Below are 18466 nucleotides of genomic sequence, written 5' to 3'. Positions count from 1 at the left end.
CAAGACAGAATTAAACAATAAAATTTTCAAGTGAAAAAAAAAAGAGGAAAAAAGACCCTAAAATCCCCAAAACTGAAGTTCTGTTGTTAAGGCGTCAACGACAAGGCCCATCAGACTGTCAAGGCCGAGGAAGAAACCTAGTATTTATTTTCTGTCGATGTGTCAGGAAGCTCAGGGCCGACCATTTCCCATTAAACCTCACCACTGCCCATCACTCTCCTCCTCCTCCTCCTCAGCCTCATTTTACAGAGGCGGTAAGTGGCTCTCAGAGGAGGCAAGTGACTTGGCTAAAGGAACTCAGCCAATGTTGGTAGAGCTGAGATTCAGCCCAGACTCATCTAACTCCAAAATCCATGCTTTTTCCAACAAGCTCTTTACCTGTCGAATTGTCCTCAGCATCTGTTCCCCTCCATCAGTACCACCCCCTCTCCCTTTTTGTTGGTTCTCTCTTCATTCATTTATGCATGTTCACTCTTAAGTTAATCACTGACCACCTACTGGGTGCTGGACTGTGATGAGGACCACTGGTTAGTGTTTTCAGGTATTTTATTTTAAGCCTGGTGCTCTAAGCATTGCCTTTTCCTTATTCAAACATGTCAGACTGGATGTTAAAATCACATCACTTCCACTTACTTACAAGATGACTCCTGGTAAACATAAAATCCATGAAACTCAAGCCATAGAAGCTCAGTGTCTACTAGCTTCTGGCAAATATTGAAGATTTTAGTTAGTTGAGGAAAAAAGCATTTACTTCAGAACAATCTAAAAGATAATATCCTAATTATTTAAGTAAATTTAGTAGCTGAGAATTCTCGGTAAAGTTATTACACAGCATTAAAATCGGAAGCTATAAATTAAGATTATGCTGCCACAGTGTCTTTAGGGTAATTTTAACTAAAGCATTATGTAGTTGTGTGCATGCATGTAGTAAGTACCCACTTAATTATTCACTTATAAATCACGCACAGAAAACATCTCTGCATTGGCTGCTATACGGTTTCTCAGAAATATGACACAGTATTGCTGGTAAGATTCCACCTGCAAATGTTAAGTCAGAGGAAGGAGTGATACTTGATTCTTTCCAAAGAGGTATCTTAACTCATCATGGGGTGCTGAGTATTACTGCTAATTCAAGGACCCTGAACAGTACAGCAATTACAGCAATAACCTAAGAAGACAGGTTTTAAAAGCAATACCACAATTGCTCAATAAGCTATAGGCACAGTAAACAATCATACTGAAAGGAAGAGCAGAAATGTACGTATTCCCTAATTTTAAAAATATGCATTGCTTTTAAAAGCTGGAAGAAGCTGTCTACTACTATTCTTTACCCTTACAGAATGAAAAAAGAAGAGGTTGGAAGACGCCATTTCATTCTAAAGCTGCTCATATTCACACAAAAGAACTGGAGATCCCTACCAAGGGCCCAAGTCCAACCCCGGTCGGGCCACCAGCACATCCAAACATGCACACTGACGACTGGACAGCCCTTCCCCCGGCTGCCCACACACCCACCAGCCCCTCCCACCGGCGTCACCCATGCTCCCAGATCTCATAATTAGAGCACGTTAGTGGGGGCTAAACCTACAGTCAGATCCCTCCTCCAAAGTGTGTCTTACTCCTTTTAATAAATAACTGCCCCGTTCTGCAGAGAACACTCCAATAAAGTAAGGGGAGTAGAATGAGGCAGGATTCATAATGAAAACTGGTAATAACAGCATTTGAGTTAACACAGAAAATAAAAGTTGACCTTAAACCAGTGTTTCTCAACCTTGGCTGTACTTCACAATAACCTAGGGATTGTGAAAAACACTGATGCCTCAGTCCAACCCCCAAAGATTCTGACGAAATCAGTCTGGGGTCCAGCCCAGGCATCAGGACTTTTAAGGTGAATCAAATGCAGAGGTAGAACTTAAGCCACTGCCTGGAACTCTAGCCTTAGATCTACCAACACTAAAGATGCAAAGGCTTTCAGAAAGTCATTTTAAAAAATAAAAATAAATGTTAAAATTTTACGTTGCACGTCTGATTAATAGTACTTTGTTTTTTCACACAGAGCTGTGGGTACAGAAGGCTTAGATTCATATGTGACTGGCTGTTAAAAAGGTAAGTGAGCAGCTAAGCTTGTCATCACTGTGTCCACCGTCACAGATGCCTGTGCAGGGACAAAGCACTTCTTTAAAGAGAAGTTTCAGAGGGGCTGCAACAGTGCAGACCACCGAGGCACACAGCTCAGAGGCCAGCCTCTCCTGCGGCATCGCTCACCCCATCACACACAGAGCTGTGCAGCCGCACACGGCAGCCCACCAGTGGGGACCTGGCCTACTTCGGACTGACTCCTGCTTGGAAATTGCAGGTATGATGAGACGCCTTGTGGTTCACAGGAGAAAAAGTAATCGGACAGGGATAAATACTTCATAAAATACACAGGTAGAAATACATGTGGAGTTATTAAGGGCACAATTATTAACAAAATAAGGTATTAAATATGAAAACCACCATCTAATTTGTATGACCTGGGTTAAAGGATAAGGTTATTCTATCAAAAAGATATTATTTTAGAGAAAAAAATGGACAAATTATACTAAATTTCAGGGGAAAAGGTATCTGTTATTAGAACAACAAGGGAGGGAAGATGGCTAAATTCTGCATATTTTGTTTTACTGGTAAGTTTAAAAAATTACAAATACAATTAAAAGTATGACAAAGGATCAGAGGTATTATTCAAATTTTTACCAGTTTCTTTTTCACCAAGTGGTTATTTGTCAAATTGATATAAAATGGTAACATTTGTATGTATTGCATTACATCTTACATAGGAAAAAACCACACCTTAGCCTGAAAATTATTTCTGGTACAAATATTTACAAGCCTAATAATCACTGGCAATAACTTAAAAATCAAGCCAAGAAACATCTTTGAAAAGCTACTGTGTGTAAGATGACACTGAATCAAGCACCAGGGGAGGACAGAAAAGCAACTCAGGCTTTGTTCTGCATGTGACTTACTAATTAAAAGAGTAATGTGGAAAAAAAAGTAAAGAGGAACACTTAGAGCTAGGCTTTGAAAGCATAAGAACCAGCTTTCTGGAAGCAATCTTTTTCCTGTTTATTTCAAAGCATAAAACTTGGCAGACATAGTCTGAATGAATTAAAAACATGTAGGCAGTATTTCTCTCGGACTCAGAGAAATGAGAGAGACCGAAAGCAAGACAAATCATCGCACACTATGGAATGACTGGTGACGTGAACGGGCTCGCCCGTGGCTGACAGCAGCTCCCAGCCTCGCTGTCTCCTTCAGAGCACACACCCCCCCCCCCAGAGGAGGCAGCCCCTGTGGGGTTAACTTTTACACTAACTCTAAAAAAGATTAACAAGCAAGTTAATTTTTTAAAAAATCACATATATGATGTCCCTAAAACAGGAGATTGAACTGAGGAGCCCGCCATTACCTGCAGAATAAGGAAAGTGTGGCAATGTCCTTCCTTGTGACTGTGCGCTTTGTCTCCACAGTCCAGTTAGGAATTCATGCGCGTTCATTTTACACCCAGGTGAGCTAGTTTTGCTCTCAGAGTCACTCAGAATACAATGCAGGCATGTGTGTTTACAGCTGGACATGTGTGATATGAGATATTTACGACCGTGTGTTGTCTTGTGGCCTGCATCACGCTAGCATTCATTAACAGCAGTGTATTTCCTTTTACCTATGTTACATTATACACTTTTTAAAGAATTGGTGTAATCATATAATCAGAACTTAAGATTTTCTACTAGTTTCTAGTTTCTAGTATATTGCACTCCATACTCAATGTTCTCCCCTGCAAGGTATCTTTAAAATGACTTGAAATAGGTATAAGAAATGCTTTCCCCTATAAAAAAGGACGCAGTCTTATACAACTGCATGTCTTAAATACCAGAAAATAATGGCATATATTCGGAATCCTCTATGATTGTACACAGGGTGCTTATCAGCAAGAGACAAGAGACGCAGGATGGAGGGAGGAGGAGAGGAGGGAACAGAGTTCTCCCAGGACAAGAATCTACAGTACACACTAGTTGCATCATTCTATCACGTGCGTGGACATACGTCACTGAACAGCATGGAACGCTGCCAAGCATGGGTGTCAGAGTCACGTTAATGCTGCTGTCTTACTTGTTCATTTTCTCTAAGGTGTGCTGCCTGCCTCAGCTCAGTCAGGCTCTGAAGGAACACTCTCTCAATTCTTTGGTGACTGAGGGCCAAATATTATCAGTTGGTATTAAGGAATCTTTCAGATGCTTGCCGACAAATCCCTCTTGATTTACGACATTTGCAAGGTTTGTACAGCAGAAGGATAGGTTTCTACTGACCCCTTTCCTGGAAAGGTCGTGTTATGCTCCCTGCACATGTATTTCAGGTTTACGTGTTTAAATCTGTGGTTCTCTAACTTCAAGTTTTCATCAGGAGGCTGGTTAAGCCAAAGGTTGCTGGTTCTACTCCCAGGGCTTCTGATTCAGTTAAGGGGTGGGGTCTGAAAATCTGCCAAGTTCCCACCTGATGCTGACGTAGCTGGTCTGGGGACCACAGTTTGAGCAGCTCTGGTTTAAGAAAACACTTCCAAGTACTAGGAAGTCATTGTTCAAGAAGTCTACAGGAATCCCACTCCTTAGGCAAGCTAGTTAACTGGCTTTCCCCATTCCTTTATCTGTACAACCAAGCAAGAGGAAGGGATGACCGAGACCAGGGCTGAAACAGCAGGGAAGAAATGCAAGAATGAAGATCCAAAGGCAGTTTGACAAAAGAAACAACAGAAATGGAAGGCAGACTTAGGAGAAAGGGACACTGGGTGGGGAGGGAGAGCTTGAGAGCAGAGCTCCTTGCAGAGTTGACAGGAATGAACTCACAGAAACTCCGATAAAGAAGCACCTACTCCTCCCCCAGAAGAGTTTCAGGAGAGAGGGTGGCTCTTTCTTGAGGCCCAGGGCCAGTCTCACCATTTGCCCTCTGTGTTTCTTCTAGGTTGAGGCCCCAAGATGTTGTTGAAGAATAGGTTCTTGCCTCGCAAGAGCAAAGCATAGTAAAGTGAAAGCAAGTTCGTTTAGAGAGATGCACACTCCGTAGACAGAGGGCGGTCCATCTCACTCAGAAGGGAAAACGGCCTAGGAGATGCACACCCCACAGACAGAATGTGGGCATCTCAGAAAGGTGAGAGGGAGAGACGGAGGGGTGTGGGTGTTTCGCTGAAAGTAAAAGCAGATACACACACCAAAGAGCGTGGGCTGTCTCAAAGGGCAAGAGAGAGAGCAACCACGAGGTGAGGAGTTGCTAGGTTTTACGGGCTTGGTAATTCTATATGCTAATGAATAGGAGGATTATTCCATCTATGTTGGAGAAGGGGCGGGGATTCCCAGGAATCACATCCCCACCCACTTTTTTCCCTTTTAAGGTCAGCATAGGAACTGTCATGGCACCTGTGGGTGCACCATGAGGCTCAAGGTCTTCTGGAAGTTGAATCTTCTGTATCTTGGTTCTAATCAGTCTGTCCTGTCCTCAGTTACTGTGTCATTCCCTCAGTGGTTGTGCCCTTCCCTCCTGCTTCAAAACCACCCATGATGCCTTCATTATCCTCTTCCTTTCCTATCCTCCATGTTCCTCTCTCTGCTGATTCCTTCCCACTAAAGGGCCAGTATGCTGATGTCTTTTCCATTTTATCAACAAAAAAACTTTCCCTCCACCTTGCACCCTCCCAAAGGACCAACCTATCATCTCTCCTTCTTTCGCAGACAAACTCCTCCCATAAGGGTCCCCAGTTCCTGCCCCTCACATTGTGGTCTTCAGAGCAGCCTCACTGACATCACCTAAGAGCTTTCCAGAAATGCAGAATCTCAAGCTTACTCCCATGAACTCTAGTCATCTGAGCGTCCTGCTTTGATAATGGAATTGATGTTATTCCATTAATTTTCCCAATCTAAACTATGGTCCACAGCTTTCTACCTGGGTTCTCCTCACTGTAGATTGAACTTATCTAAAAAGATAAATTTCAAGATGTTTAGGATCCAAATATTAAATCCAGAATCCATTCAAGGTACCTTCAGATTTCTAACAGAATCTTAAAATGTGAAAGCTCACACTGGGGCATTTATAAAACACAAACAAAATCTGCAAAAAACAAATATAATACTAAATGTAAGAACCAGATCAAAATTTACTACAGGTTAAACTGTTCAAAAAGCATGACAATGAGCAAAGACCTAGGATGCACAAGTACTTGGAGCATTTGTGGCTTCTGCTGCACAGAGCAAGTCAGCACTGTCCCTCCTCACTTACTGTCTTCTGATTCCACGACTGTATGCTTGCGTGGCTCCCAGAAAGGAGCAGCCCTGATACTCATCCTAGCTGAGTGGGTCCCTGTCCCTAGGATGCTGGGTCTTGCTCTTCGATCCTTTTTCCAAAGCTACAGGGGTCTGGCAGATCTCCAGAAACCACAGATCAGCAAGGCCATTTTGTTCCAGGTAGTAACACTTACATCAACCTTGTCTAAACTTCTTCACTCAGTAAATATCACCAAGCAGCCCCTCCACGCGGGCACTGTGCTAGCCCTAGGAATACAGCAGGGATGAGAAAAGATGCACTCCTTGCAAGCGTGGAGGGTAGGTCCTAGGGGAAGACGGGCTGTGTCAACTTGTAATTCAGCTCACAAATGCTGTGAACAATACAGAATGTTATGGGGACCCCCAGCAGGAGAATCGAATCTAGTCTAGGGAGGTAGTCAGTGAAGGCAGAGGGACTTTAAAACTACACGAGAACAGAATAGTGTACAAGTTGACCAAAAGGAGAGGGAGGACACATCCTCCAGACAGAAACAACACGAGGAACGTCCTGGAGCTGAGAGAGAACACGGTGGATTCAAGGAAGTGAAAGCAGCTCCGTGTGAGGCAATAGAGAACGTGGAGGACGCAGTGCTGAGAGGCTGGGCTGCAGAGAGAAGCAAGTACCACTTTGTGGAGAGGCTTGTAGCCCATTTTAAGGATCGGGGGCTTCATTCTGGAGTAAATAAGAAGACCTGAGACAGGGCTCTAACACAGATGTGAACACAGCAAGGCTACAACTACCGACGTGGAGTCTAGCTGGTATTTTGCAGACAAAGGAGCGGTACTAGAATGCACAGGAGGGGAGGGAATCCCGAGATACCCAGGAAGTAGAGACAGCCCAGCCAGGGCATCACTTGGACATGCCAGACACCTTCCGAAAGCCCAGCTCAGGCACACAAGGCGGTAGCACCACGCAGAGAGACTGAGCCTGGCACGAGGAAGAGACGGGGGAGGACTGAAGGCTTCCATCTGGCAGGCTCCACACTGCGAGTGCTCAGCTGCCCTGGCCGTGCCCAGCCTCTGAAGCTCCAGGCTTCCTTCAGGCCTGGACCCTGTTCCAGAACTTGTTTGTCCTTCTTACTCCCTGCCTCCGCCACCAGGGTCAGCTCCTGCGATGGTAAGCGATGTGTTTACATTTCAGTCTTGTCACCATTAAAGCCATTCCATATTCTGAGCTTTTTCAGCCTCAACTTAAATTTCTTTGTATATTGATGGTCTCAAATATCAAAAGTTTAACTCAATTTTTATGCATAACGAGTAAAACATTTTCTAATGTTCAATTACAAATTTACTCTATGTTATTTTACAGACTTTCATTAGAGTCCATATTAAATTAGTGGCACATTCCTGATGCCTATGTACATTATGCAGGCATGTTTTAAATGAACTGCAATTTTAGGCAAATTTCCATTATTATTACATTTGACAATTTATATGATTGGGGCTTATGTGAAGAAGGAAACACTTAGGCATTCATTTTCTATGCTCTTTCAGCATTTGTAAAACAGCGAAGGCCCCAACATGTACATGCTGAGCTCCCCCACTGTGTCTGTAAGTCTTTTATATGTAATGTCTCCTCTTTGTGGCCTAGAACAGGATGAGAAGAAGAAAGGGATGGGACAGAGGCCAAGGAGGCCAGGACCAAAAAAGTGGCAGCAGGAGCGGAGACGAGCCCCACGCGGGTGTGGAGGGTGCACAAAGGCGGCCACTTCGACACCCCATCACCAGTCTGGCTGCAAACCTTCTCCTGAATGTTCCACATTTCTACAGGAAATGAGAAGCAGGGCCTGGGGTGGGCAGGGAGCGGGGAGGGTCCACTCCTCAGGGTACAGAGCAGCAAAGGGGAGCAGTAGGGGAGGGCGGACAATCCTGGGCAAGGTCAGCTGGAAGGACAGGGAAGCTGGGAAGCCTGCTGGCTGGGTCGGCCGTTTCTCAGGACCCCTAACTGGGATGAGCTAAGGTCCGCTTACACTGATGGTGCATTCTGCATGCCACCACTCCCCAGGCCCAAGCACGTGACAACCTGAGCCCTGGATTCAAGACACATGTACTAAATAAACAAACTGATGAATTAATTTGGTTTGATTTTCTCTTACTTTCTTTTCACTTTAGCCAGTTGCTCATCTAGTAGCCTACGTATCATTTATGAAGATACTGAACACTTAAATTGTAGGGGAAAAAGCATATACCTGACAGGGCATCTGCCTCCATCCCTCCTATGAATGCCCAAGTGCCGTGTGTGAGTATCGCAGCAACTGTCCAGACTCCCCTGCCTGCCCCACGCTCTCACACACACACACACACACATTCACACTCACATCTCAACTGCTCACTGAAGTCCTTTGTCATTTTTCCCCCTCCAAGGCCCTGTGCCTGTCATCACATCTCCTTCAAACCCTAGTCACTATTTAAGAACAGTCAGTAATGTCTTCCTGGCCAGTCTCTATGCTCTGGGTCTCTCTCACTTACCTACTCAAAGCCCCACTAAATCCTCACCAACATTATAAGGTTATCATTTAACAGTCCTGGATAAAAGAACATAGTTTTTTTTTTTTCTCTCTCTCTAATTTTTCTCCCTATAGATTATTGGGGAAACACCAGCTCTCCAATATATTCATTATCCCCACTGCTTCCCCACTCTTGAAATTAGGATGTGCTCAGATACAAGAAAGAGACTATATGGATAACAATGGCTTAAACCATCGTTTATCTTCTTTAAAATTCCTAATAAAGTAGTCCCAGAGTTGCTTTGGCTGTTCAGCAATGTCAAGAAGGACCAAGACTCTTCTCATCCTCCTACTTCATCATCCTTATCATGTTGAAATTAATTTTTCAATATCACCTCATGGTTGTAAAATGGCTCCCAGAGTTCCAGACATCACATCTTCACGTGGCAGTGCCCATACAGGAAACATGTGGTTGAGGTAAAAAAAAATTAAATTGCTGTCTTTCATGGGCTCAACCTCTTTATACAAGAGGTGAATTTTTATCAAAAGCACAGAAGATACCTTTTTAGCTTTCATTGGTCCCTGTCCAACCTTAGAACAATATTGGTAAAACAAGCCCTAGCCTTTCATGGATTAACTCAGTGCACACGGATGCATGTCTGCCAAAACAAAACTGGAGTGCTTCAGAGTAAGGAAGAAGGAAGCCGGCTGTGGAGCAGGCAACTAACTTGTCTGCTGCACATCACCAAGAAGGTTTTGAGAAATGTGACACTGGACATCTGGGTTTCTTTGATCTATCCTCTCTCCATCCCTCCCTCCCTTCCTTTCTTTCTCCCTTCCTCTACCATGGAGCATTTAAGCAAAATAAAAATGTGGCATAGTTCTAAGAGCAAGTTCTATTTACCCCTTCTCTGTATAGTCTAGTTCCTTAATAAACACAATAAAGAAAGATATTTCTCTTTAAGAAACTGTAGAAATATAAACCAGAATAAAGAAATAGCTGAGTTCCTGAAGTGCTGTACAAACCGCATCATACTTCCTTATCTACTTTGCTATTTCAGCTCTGCTTCATTTAATTCTGGGACGCTCAGTTGCTTCAATGGATAGTCAATGCTGTAAATTAAGTTCCCCAGCCTCTCAATCCATCAGGAAGCATTCTGCTCACCATTTATTCAGGGCCTGCTGTCTCTGAACACTGGAGAACAGTTGCATGTGTAAAGAAACCCTGAAAATTCCAGAAAGAAATATTTCATAATGGAAGTACCTCTATAAAATGGTTTGATTTTTCAGGGATGGAGTTTTCTTAGAGCGAGGCATGTCAGTCTTTCAAACCGTACACCGTTAAATGCCAACTATGTTCCTCCTTTATGTTCCTATCAATCTAATACCCCCCACCTCAGGTTTTTTTCCTTTCCCTTTTAATAGTGACTCTATTTATCTGAATCTATCCATTTATTCCTCATTTTTCAAGTTTAAATTAACAGATGGAGACACAGATTACTTCCAAACATCTGCACTGAAATGCTTTACCTGCAACTCCCGCTGTGAGTAAAAGAGGTTTTAATTATACGATATTTGAAAATCTCTCTCGCAGGCACTGTAAGTGGAAGTTTTCAGCGTAAGAACTGGGTATCACCAAGGCTCTCACTGTTAGGTACACTCACGTCCCAAACAAATCATACATCCCCCTGTGTCAGTGTTGTAAATAGACCCTTGATGTAAACGATAGTTTGGATATCATGGATGTCTGTGATATTCACAGTTCGTGGGCCATTACATGGGTCGTACGACAGCCAAAAAACTAATAAAAACTGATGATGCTTGTTATTCGCAGGTATTCTCAAAGAGGCCATTACCTAGAAAGACTCTAGAGAGACGAAAGCATGGCCATAAAGCGTATGACTCTACTTCTGCTCACACAATAATGAGATTTTGGTCGCATCTGGGTATTAGGTTAGCGAGTTTTCCTGATAATCCCCCAAACTGAAGTTAGCGAGTACCTATTACCCGCAGCAGCCGTGGCTGCACCGCGCCTGTGCATCCTACCTTTCTTTCCAGACGCTCCTTCTTTTCCTCTGCCCAGCCCTGGATGCTGGAATCCGCAGCCTCCCAGTCCAAGTGCCATCCTCCATGGGAGCCTCGTCTAAAGGGTAACTTCACTATCACCTAAATACAATGAATCCTTCCTCTGGGTCTACATTTCCAGCCTGCTCATCTCCTTTGGGTTTTAGGGCCATGCCCCTGCCTTCCTTCTAGGTAATACCTATATATTCAAGGATTAGCCTAGACTCAGACAGACCTGGACTTAACCTTTTACCCTGTAAGCATATTTCTATGGTCATTATCTGGATTAGAAGCATCGTAATGAATTTAATAAGCTAGGACTAGAAACTTCAATTACCCTACATGCCTCCAGCTCCCTTAACCACCCTCTGAAGGCATTCACAAACACCTGAAGTGTCCACTCTGCAATCATTCATTTTAGTTCTCCCCATCACAGGTCTAGTTCAACTCATCACTCTTAATATGGGCTTGGCAAACACTTTCAGAACCTGTCTCCTTGCTTCTGATCATGACTATAGCCAAAACATCCTCTAGGCTCCACTTCACTTGACAAATATTTACTGAGCATTTCAGTGAGTCATGCTCTGGGATGGGCATTCAGTAAAGAGTGCTGAGCAAATTGAAGACCCCCTCCTTAACAAACCCAGACTCCAGCTCAGGAGAGAAGGCTGCAGTCAAGTAAGCAAATAAATAACCCATGGCGGGTATCTGGGTAAAGAATAACTGTGGGGGGGGCACTATGCATTTAGCGTGGTCACTGAGCAGGTGTCATTGAGAATGTTAGACCTCCAGGAAGGGAAGAGGCCAGCGACAGAGTCGAGGAGAAAAGCACAGCAAAGATTCGAGGCAAGAAGATGCTCCAGAGTCCATGGTGACCAGACCACGTGGGAGCGTGTCTGCATCCAGGTGAGTAGAAGTGAAATCACCAAAGCCACAATCACAGGTCTGAACCCAGTGTGAGGCATTAAGGAAAGTCAGGGAAAGGTTTGAGGCAGAGGAGTAACATGATCTGATTTACATTTTTAACAAATCACCAGAATTATGTTTCACAAGGAGAGTCAGTGCTCCGAGTCAAAAAGGTTGACAGCTCCTGATGAATAAGGTGCCCACGTGCTCCAGTTTGTCCAAGTGCATCCTGGTTTTCCCCGCTGTCCTCGTGTAATTATTACAGTCCCCCTTTCACTCTCTTGAAGGGTCCTATGGAGATCACACATGGTCTGGCCAACTTACTGACAGAATATTCCTTAGGCTGACGTTCAAAGCCCTTCTGAACCTGGTCCCGACTCCCCTCTCTTCCTCTCTCCCCCACCAGACCTCTACCTAATGGTGTTCTGGTCTGAGATGTGCTGCTGGCAGCAAAGAATGGGACACGTATCCTCACTGCTGTTCCCTGGCTGGCGCTCCTGCCCCTTGCTGCACACTCTGACCATCTCACTAGTGGACAGACCCCTGAGGGCCAGACCTGAAAAGCCTTTCCAGAAATTGGGCAGAATGAATCCTCCTGTGCACTCTGTCACTATCTCTATTACCAAGTTTATCACAACTGGGTTAACTGTGTGTAGGTCTGCTTTCCCTGTTAGAATGGTAGGTACTTCATGGTAAGGACAGCATCTCCTTCTTTGTATTTTTGGGTCCTCACCACCCACTGCATGCCTGGTTGACAGCTGGTACTTGACTGTGAGATGAATTATTTCATATAAAGACAATGTAAACTACAGAGTAAAAGAATAAGGTCAAACAATGTGATTTTAAAATTAATTTCTTCAGTAAGCTTAAGAATCTCTGCCTTCATATCTTGACAAGTTTCATACTCCAAGTTCACCCTCATGTCTAATACAGCCCCATACATCAGAAAGTGACAATCAGCTTCTAGTGAATAACTAGAAGTGAAAAATCTTTACAGGGCAAGAAGAAGTAGTGGAATTTTAGGAAATGAAACCATCTGGTGTTTTTGTAATAAATTTCTAAATAACTGCGAAGACTGAAATATTACCAACAGGCAATTTCATGTACTCACCACTCTCAAATGATCCTGAACAGATCCTGCTCAGAAGAAGTTTTTGACGTAACTGCAGAACTTCAGCTTCCAAGGCTTCAACTTTTGATCTCCACTTCGATTCCTGCCCAGACACCATCCTCGCAAGATGCTCTGTGTATTCTCTGCTGCTTTTGTCTGCTGGTTTTGAGCGGATAATTGCCAAGGCCAGAGCCAGCTTTGCAGTCCTCAGATACCATGCTTGACTGTGATCATCCATCCTGGCTTGTGCCCCTAGTGTTTAGTAAGAAAACAAGTTACAGGAGTCCCTTTTAACTTCTGCAGTGCATTTCATTTGCTCGAAATTGATTTTGCAGTGAGTATCACTAATTAATAAGTTTACAACACAACAGGAAGCCAAGTAACAGAACAATTTCTCAGGAACTGAAAACAGCAGAAAAAAATATGCAGAAGAAAAATGCATACCTATGCACATGAAGTGTATTAAGAGTCAAAACAGCAGATTTGGATAATGTGACAGATTCTTGGAATGCAAAAAACACACATTAATTCATTTAGTAGCTTCTAACCAGAGACACACATCAGACTCTGAGAGAGGTTTTAAATATATATATATATATATGTGTGTGTGTGTCTCTGTGTCTGTGTGTGTATGTGTATATATATACATATGTATATATATATGGTCTCATCCCTCCAAAATTCTGATTCAGCAAATCTGGGGGAGAACTGAGGCTTTTATATCTTGTCCAAAGTTTACTGTGTAATCAGAATCACTAAATAAAACTGTTTAAATGTCAGTCCCTCTCCTCCTCAAATCCATTCTGCTACCTCTAGGAGCCCCTGCTCCCCAACCCTGCATTTCTCAGTGCACCCTGACCCACTCTTCCTGCCTCTAATCAGGCCCCTCCAATCTATACATAGAACAATCTTTCAAATATTTGCATCATCTAAGTTGTGACTCTGCTCTAAATCTGCACCTCCAAAGATTTCCACTTGCCACAGTCAGCATACTTTTCCAAACCAACACTGCACCGCAGTCTGAGTGCATGAGTGTTTTTATGAGGACAGCACGACTGACCATCACGTTCACTGGTTTAACGTCACTCCCTCTACTGAAGTACAAGCTGCTGTGGGCCTCCACCAGGCTTTACTGAATTTGAGGGCTCTGCACATACCACGTGTACGTAAACATTTTTAACGAATGGTTAAAAGCGCAATGGTCCAGAAAATTCAGATGTGGTTGCTAAATCTATCCTACTAACATAATTTCAAATTCCACATCTCAAACTTTACTTCCTTCCATTGCTCATGGTTATTCTTCCACGATGGTTGGATCACACTCATACAAATAGATGGACACAGCCCAGGGTCACTCCCATCCTATCTCTGCTGTTGCATTTTCCCGTCATGATGTCCTGACGCTCTTACAGCCCCAGGGCCCTGGCTGGACACCTTTCAGAGGACAGCGCATATACTACCATAAAAAATCTTATCAGATGTATTCCCACCTTCTGCGATGAATACCTATCTGATATCCTATCATTTTTCACTGAAAATATGCAGTCTAACACGTAGCCGAATGCTATTTTATTATAACCAGTGATGAACACAAAAATATGTGTACAATATGTCATTGCAGGATCATTTATAATATTGAAAACTGGGACCAAAACCCAAATAGTTAAGTAAATAATGGTATGACTGTACAAATGATTATTACTTATCCATTAAATCTTGGATTTTCAGAGTTTATTTTATTAACATAGGGAAGTGTTAATGATATACTGAGGGAAAAAAACAGTGAGTTCATGATATGTGTACAAGAGGATCCCAATTATGTAAAAAACAGAAGATACAAAAATGTTGATAGGACTTCTTTCTACTGTAGAATTATGGATTTTTCATATCTATATTTCCCCAAATTTTCCTTATTTTCTACAGTGACTATGTATCAAATTATAATCAGAAAAAAACTATAAAAAATTGATTTCTAACAGCAAAGTACAGCTGCCATTTTTTTTAACCTTTCCCAGCTGTGGAATACACCAAGGACTAGACACCAATAAGATGGACAAACTAATTAGAGTTATAGCTCCACTTATTTTAGCTTCTGCAGCAACCATTTCACTTGGCTGGTTCACCGTCCATCTGCTGTGTCAGTGATGGGGAGCAGCAGCCTCTGCTTCTCAGTGCTTCAGAAAAGCATCTTGTGTGCAGAGAGCAGAGAGACATGGATGACCCTCCTTAAAGAAGGTTCACACTTACCTACAACAGTACTGACCAAAGACAGCAAAAGTAATAGAATAATAATCAGTAACTTATTGAGAGCGTTTCACTTAGAAAGGAATCTGACATTCAATCATCAATGGTGGAAATCTTGGTTAAAAAAAAAGAGGAGAAGTTTATTAACATAAGAGGAGAAGTTCTTTGGATAATAAAAGCACAGCAAACTCCCTGCCTTTTCACAGAGATATTTAAGATTTAAGCAAGCTGATTAATTAAATGTTCTGATTTTTAAATAAAGTAAGGTAAAAATAATTCTATTTATACTAAAATTTCATGGAGAAAAAGATAAGCTTCCTAGATATATTCTCTGTTCAACTGAGAAAAAACAGGTAATAACTTTTAGAAAAGCTTTTGTAAATTCAATTTATGCTCAATAATTATAGTAAATGATTAAAATGAACATTTAATGTTCCCAAAGAAGATATTTAGTGTCTCTGAATTCTTAATAATTTAAAATATAAAATGTTAACAGTCTTTTTAGAATAGCCCATTTGATCAAGTGGGCTTTCTTTCTCTTGCATTTGGAAACAGACCTTACCATGGTAAAGTCCCGCCCAGGGCTCTGGTGAAATCTAGTCACATCCCCTATGACCTCTGGCTTCCTTCAAGCATCCCTGCAGAAACAGCTACTCAGCAAACAGTATTTTAGCAATTTTTACCTACCCTACTTCTGCTACCCTCATTTTCCCCTCCCGAACTTAAATTTGTTATCAACTAACCAATTCTCCAAACTGTCAAAACTGTTTTGAACTACAATCCGGAATTCTGCAGCTGGTTCATCTCCAAGATCGCTGGTGAAAAGTCTATGAAGTAAAGACTGCCTGATCACCCATTTATAAGAGTAACGGAGGTTTAAATTCAACACCTTTCAGGAGAATATTTTACTAGTACATATCAAACACCTTCAAAATATTTCTCCCTCTTTGGTCAAGCAATACAAGTTCTAAGATTTTACCGTAAACAAATGACCAGAACTACAATAAAACTTTATGACAACAGGTGATCTTGTAGGATTATTTATAACTACAAAAAAAAAAAAAAAAACAACACCCCCCAAAAAAACCTGTCACCAGCTTGAACATCTAACAATATAAATTCATTAATCAAATTGTCAGAGATTATAAAACTGAATTGAAAATGTTTTGAACATACTTAAAATTATGGGAAAATATCCCCCACATGATGTTAACTACAGATTAAAATATTTAACAGTAAAGGCAGTAAAATAAAAAAAAAAAGTCCATTGATAGAGATTAATGTACCGATAGATTTAGAGAAAGACAGGGGGAGGGAAAGAAGAGAAAAAGGGAAACAGGAGGGAGAAAGACAGAATTATTCACCAAAATACAAACAACACACTGACTATCAGTTGAGGAAGTCTGATTTAATTTTCTTGTTCATACTTTTTCTATAGTTTCCAAGTTGTCCACAATGAACATTATAAAATATACTATAAAAAGTAGAAAAAAGTCTTACTCCTACAAAAATATTCCCTATTCTACATTTTTCAATGTACGAATTACAGGAAAAATAAAATCGGGTTTTCCGGGAAGCCTCAGAACTCTGCACCAAGCACTGCATGACTGAGATGAGCAGTTGCAGACACCGGATCCCCGCCTCCACTCTGAACCACCCTCAGGGGTGAAACACACCATCAATTCAACAACAGCTTAGGGGAGGAGGAAGACCAGAATGAAGTAACGGCACCTTAAACATGCTCAAAAATGTTTCAGTGTCAAAGTGCTTTCAGAATTGAAGAAATGGAGTCAGAATTGAGTCAATGAAATGAGAATTCTGCTTCCTTGGTTTTCTAATTTCACTTCCTGATCAGCCTTCCTCAAATTCTACTAATGAAACCAAGTCCCTGTAAAACCAAATTCCTTTACTGAGTTTAATTTTTTTTTAATTGAAGCATAGTCAGTTATAATGTGTCAATTTCTGGTGTACAGCCATGTCCCAGTCATGCATATATATAAACACATATTCATTTTCATATTCTTTTTCATTACTGAGTTTATAATTAATTTTGCTATCTAAACCTCTTGTCCCCTCTGACCTCAATCTCGAGCTAACTAAACACTAATCAACCAGAGTCAGATAACTAAGATCGCTGTTGTTGAGAACATCGTTAATGTACTAAAACTGCTATGAAAGGTATCATCACTAGCATACAAACTCAGGTTGTTTCTCCTAACAGGCCGCTAAACCACGGACCACCTGGCTGGAGAATCATAAACCAGAAACATCCTGACCCTCAAAATTATAACTAGAGAATCATAAATCAGAGACATTCTGATTCCTGAAAGTATGATTAAGAAATGTCACAAGAGGATGATTAATCCCAGCCTCTTTGTTCTTCCCCCTTAAAAATTCCCTAACTCGAAGACCAAGTGGGACTGGATCTGAGGCTTGTCTCCCATTCCCATTGTTGGTGCCCTGCAATAAAAACTTTACTTTTCTTCATGACAACGTGGTGTCAGTAGGTTGGCTTTGCTGCACATTGAGTGAGTGGACCCAAGTTTGGTTCGGTAACATGAAGCCTGTGGACTTCAGATCTTTCCATGTCCACTAGTAGACACATGCCCCTTCATCAGATGTGTCTGGTGTTTCTTCTAATTCAAAGGACACAGTGGATTTTGGAAGAGGTGGGGAGAGGCAGAAAAACTTAGTATGACTAAGCAGCAAGATACTAGCTACTGTATCCCAATGGCACGATCGCTGGCTCATAGTAAGCACTCTACTAAGTATGTGAACAAGTAAATGAGCGAGTGAATATATTAGTGCAGATCGGGCAGTCACAGAGGGCTGCTTGGCCAGCTCTTATCCCTGGCTCTTGTCAGTAAGTCATCATCAATTACATTGGAGGAAGAATGGATTAAGAGGGGAATTTAATTAGTTAACCTGAAGGTCACATCTGTCTCTCTTCACTTTATGAAGCATCCTTTCTCTACTACCTTCAACGAGTCGACTCTCTCTAAACTTATGCCTTTCTACTGTATACACTTTGTCTTTTCCCACAATAATTATTTAGTAAAGAAAGTAGAAGATAAAATCTAGCTTATACCCAGGTTTAGGTGAGAGGGTAAGCTATAAGGAAGAAAACCAGATTTTATCTCATGCGAACCCTACAATAAATACCTGCCTTCTCAGTTAAGTAGGAAACTGAAGAACATTGGGTGAACATTCCCTAAACAACTAAGCTGAGTAAATTAAGATAATGCAGGAGGGAGCTCCCAAGGAACATAATGGAATATGCATTTATCAGATACCAGTCTAGGGACAGCAAGGCTCTGGCCAGGCCAGAATGGTAAGACGTCACA

General features: G+C 42.0%; 1 protein-coding gene across 2 annotated transcripts in view; it reads right to left on the bottom strand.

Annotated features, from left to right (window-relative positions):
• Positions 1-18466, bottom strand: part of MEI4 (meiotic double-stranded break formation protein 4) — a 143252-nt gene that overhangs the window by 110746 nt on the left and 14040 nt on the right. For both annotated transcript variants that reach the window (XM_072966281.1, XM_072966282.1), the window contains exon 2: positions 12879-13130. In XM_072966281.1, the coding sequence (XP_072822382.1) occupies positions 12879-13116 (238 nt within the window). In that variant the 5' untranslated portion in view covers positions 13117-13130. The remainder of the gene's footprint in view (positions 1-12878; positions 13131-18466) is intronic.

Source organism: Vicugna pacos, chromosome 8 (genome assembly GCF_048564905.1).
Source record: "Vicugna pacos chromosome 8, VicPac4, whole genome shotgun sequence".
Lineage (NCBI taxonomy): Eukaryota > Metazoa > Chordata > Mammalia > Artiodactyla > Camelidae > Vicugna > Vicugna pacos.
Note: the sequence above shows the minus strand (reverse complement) of the source record. Positions and strands in the feature narration are given on the sequence as shown.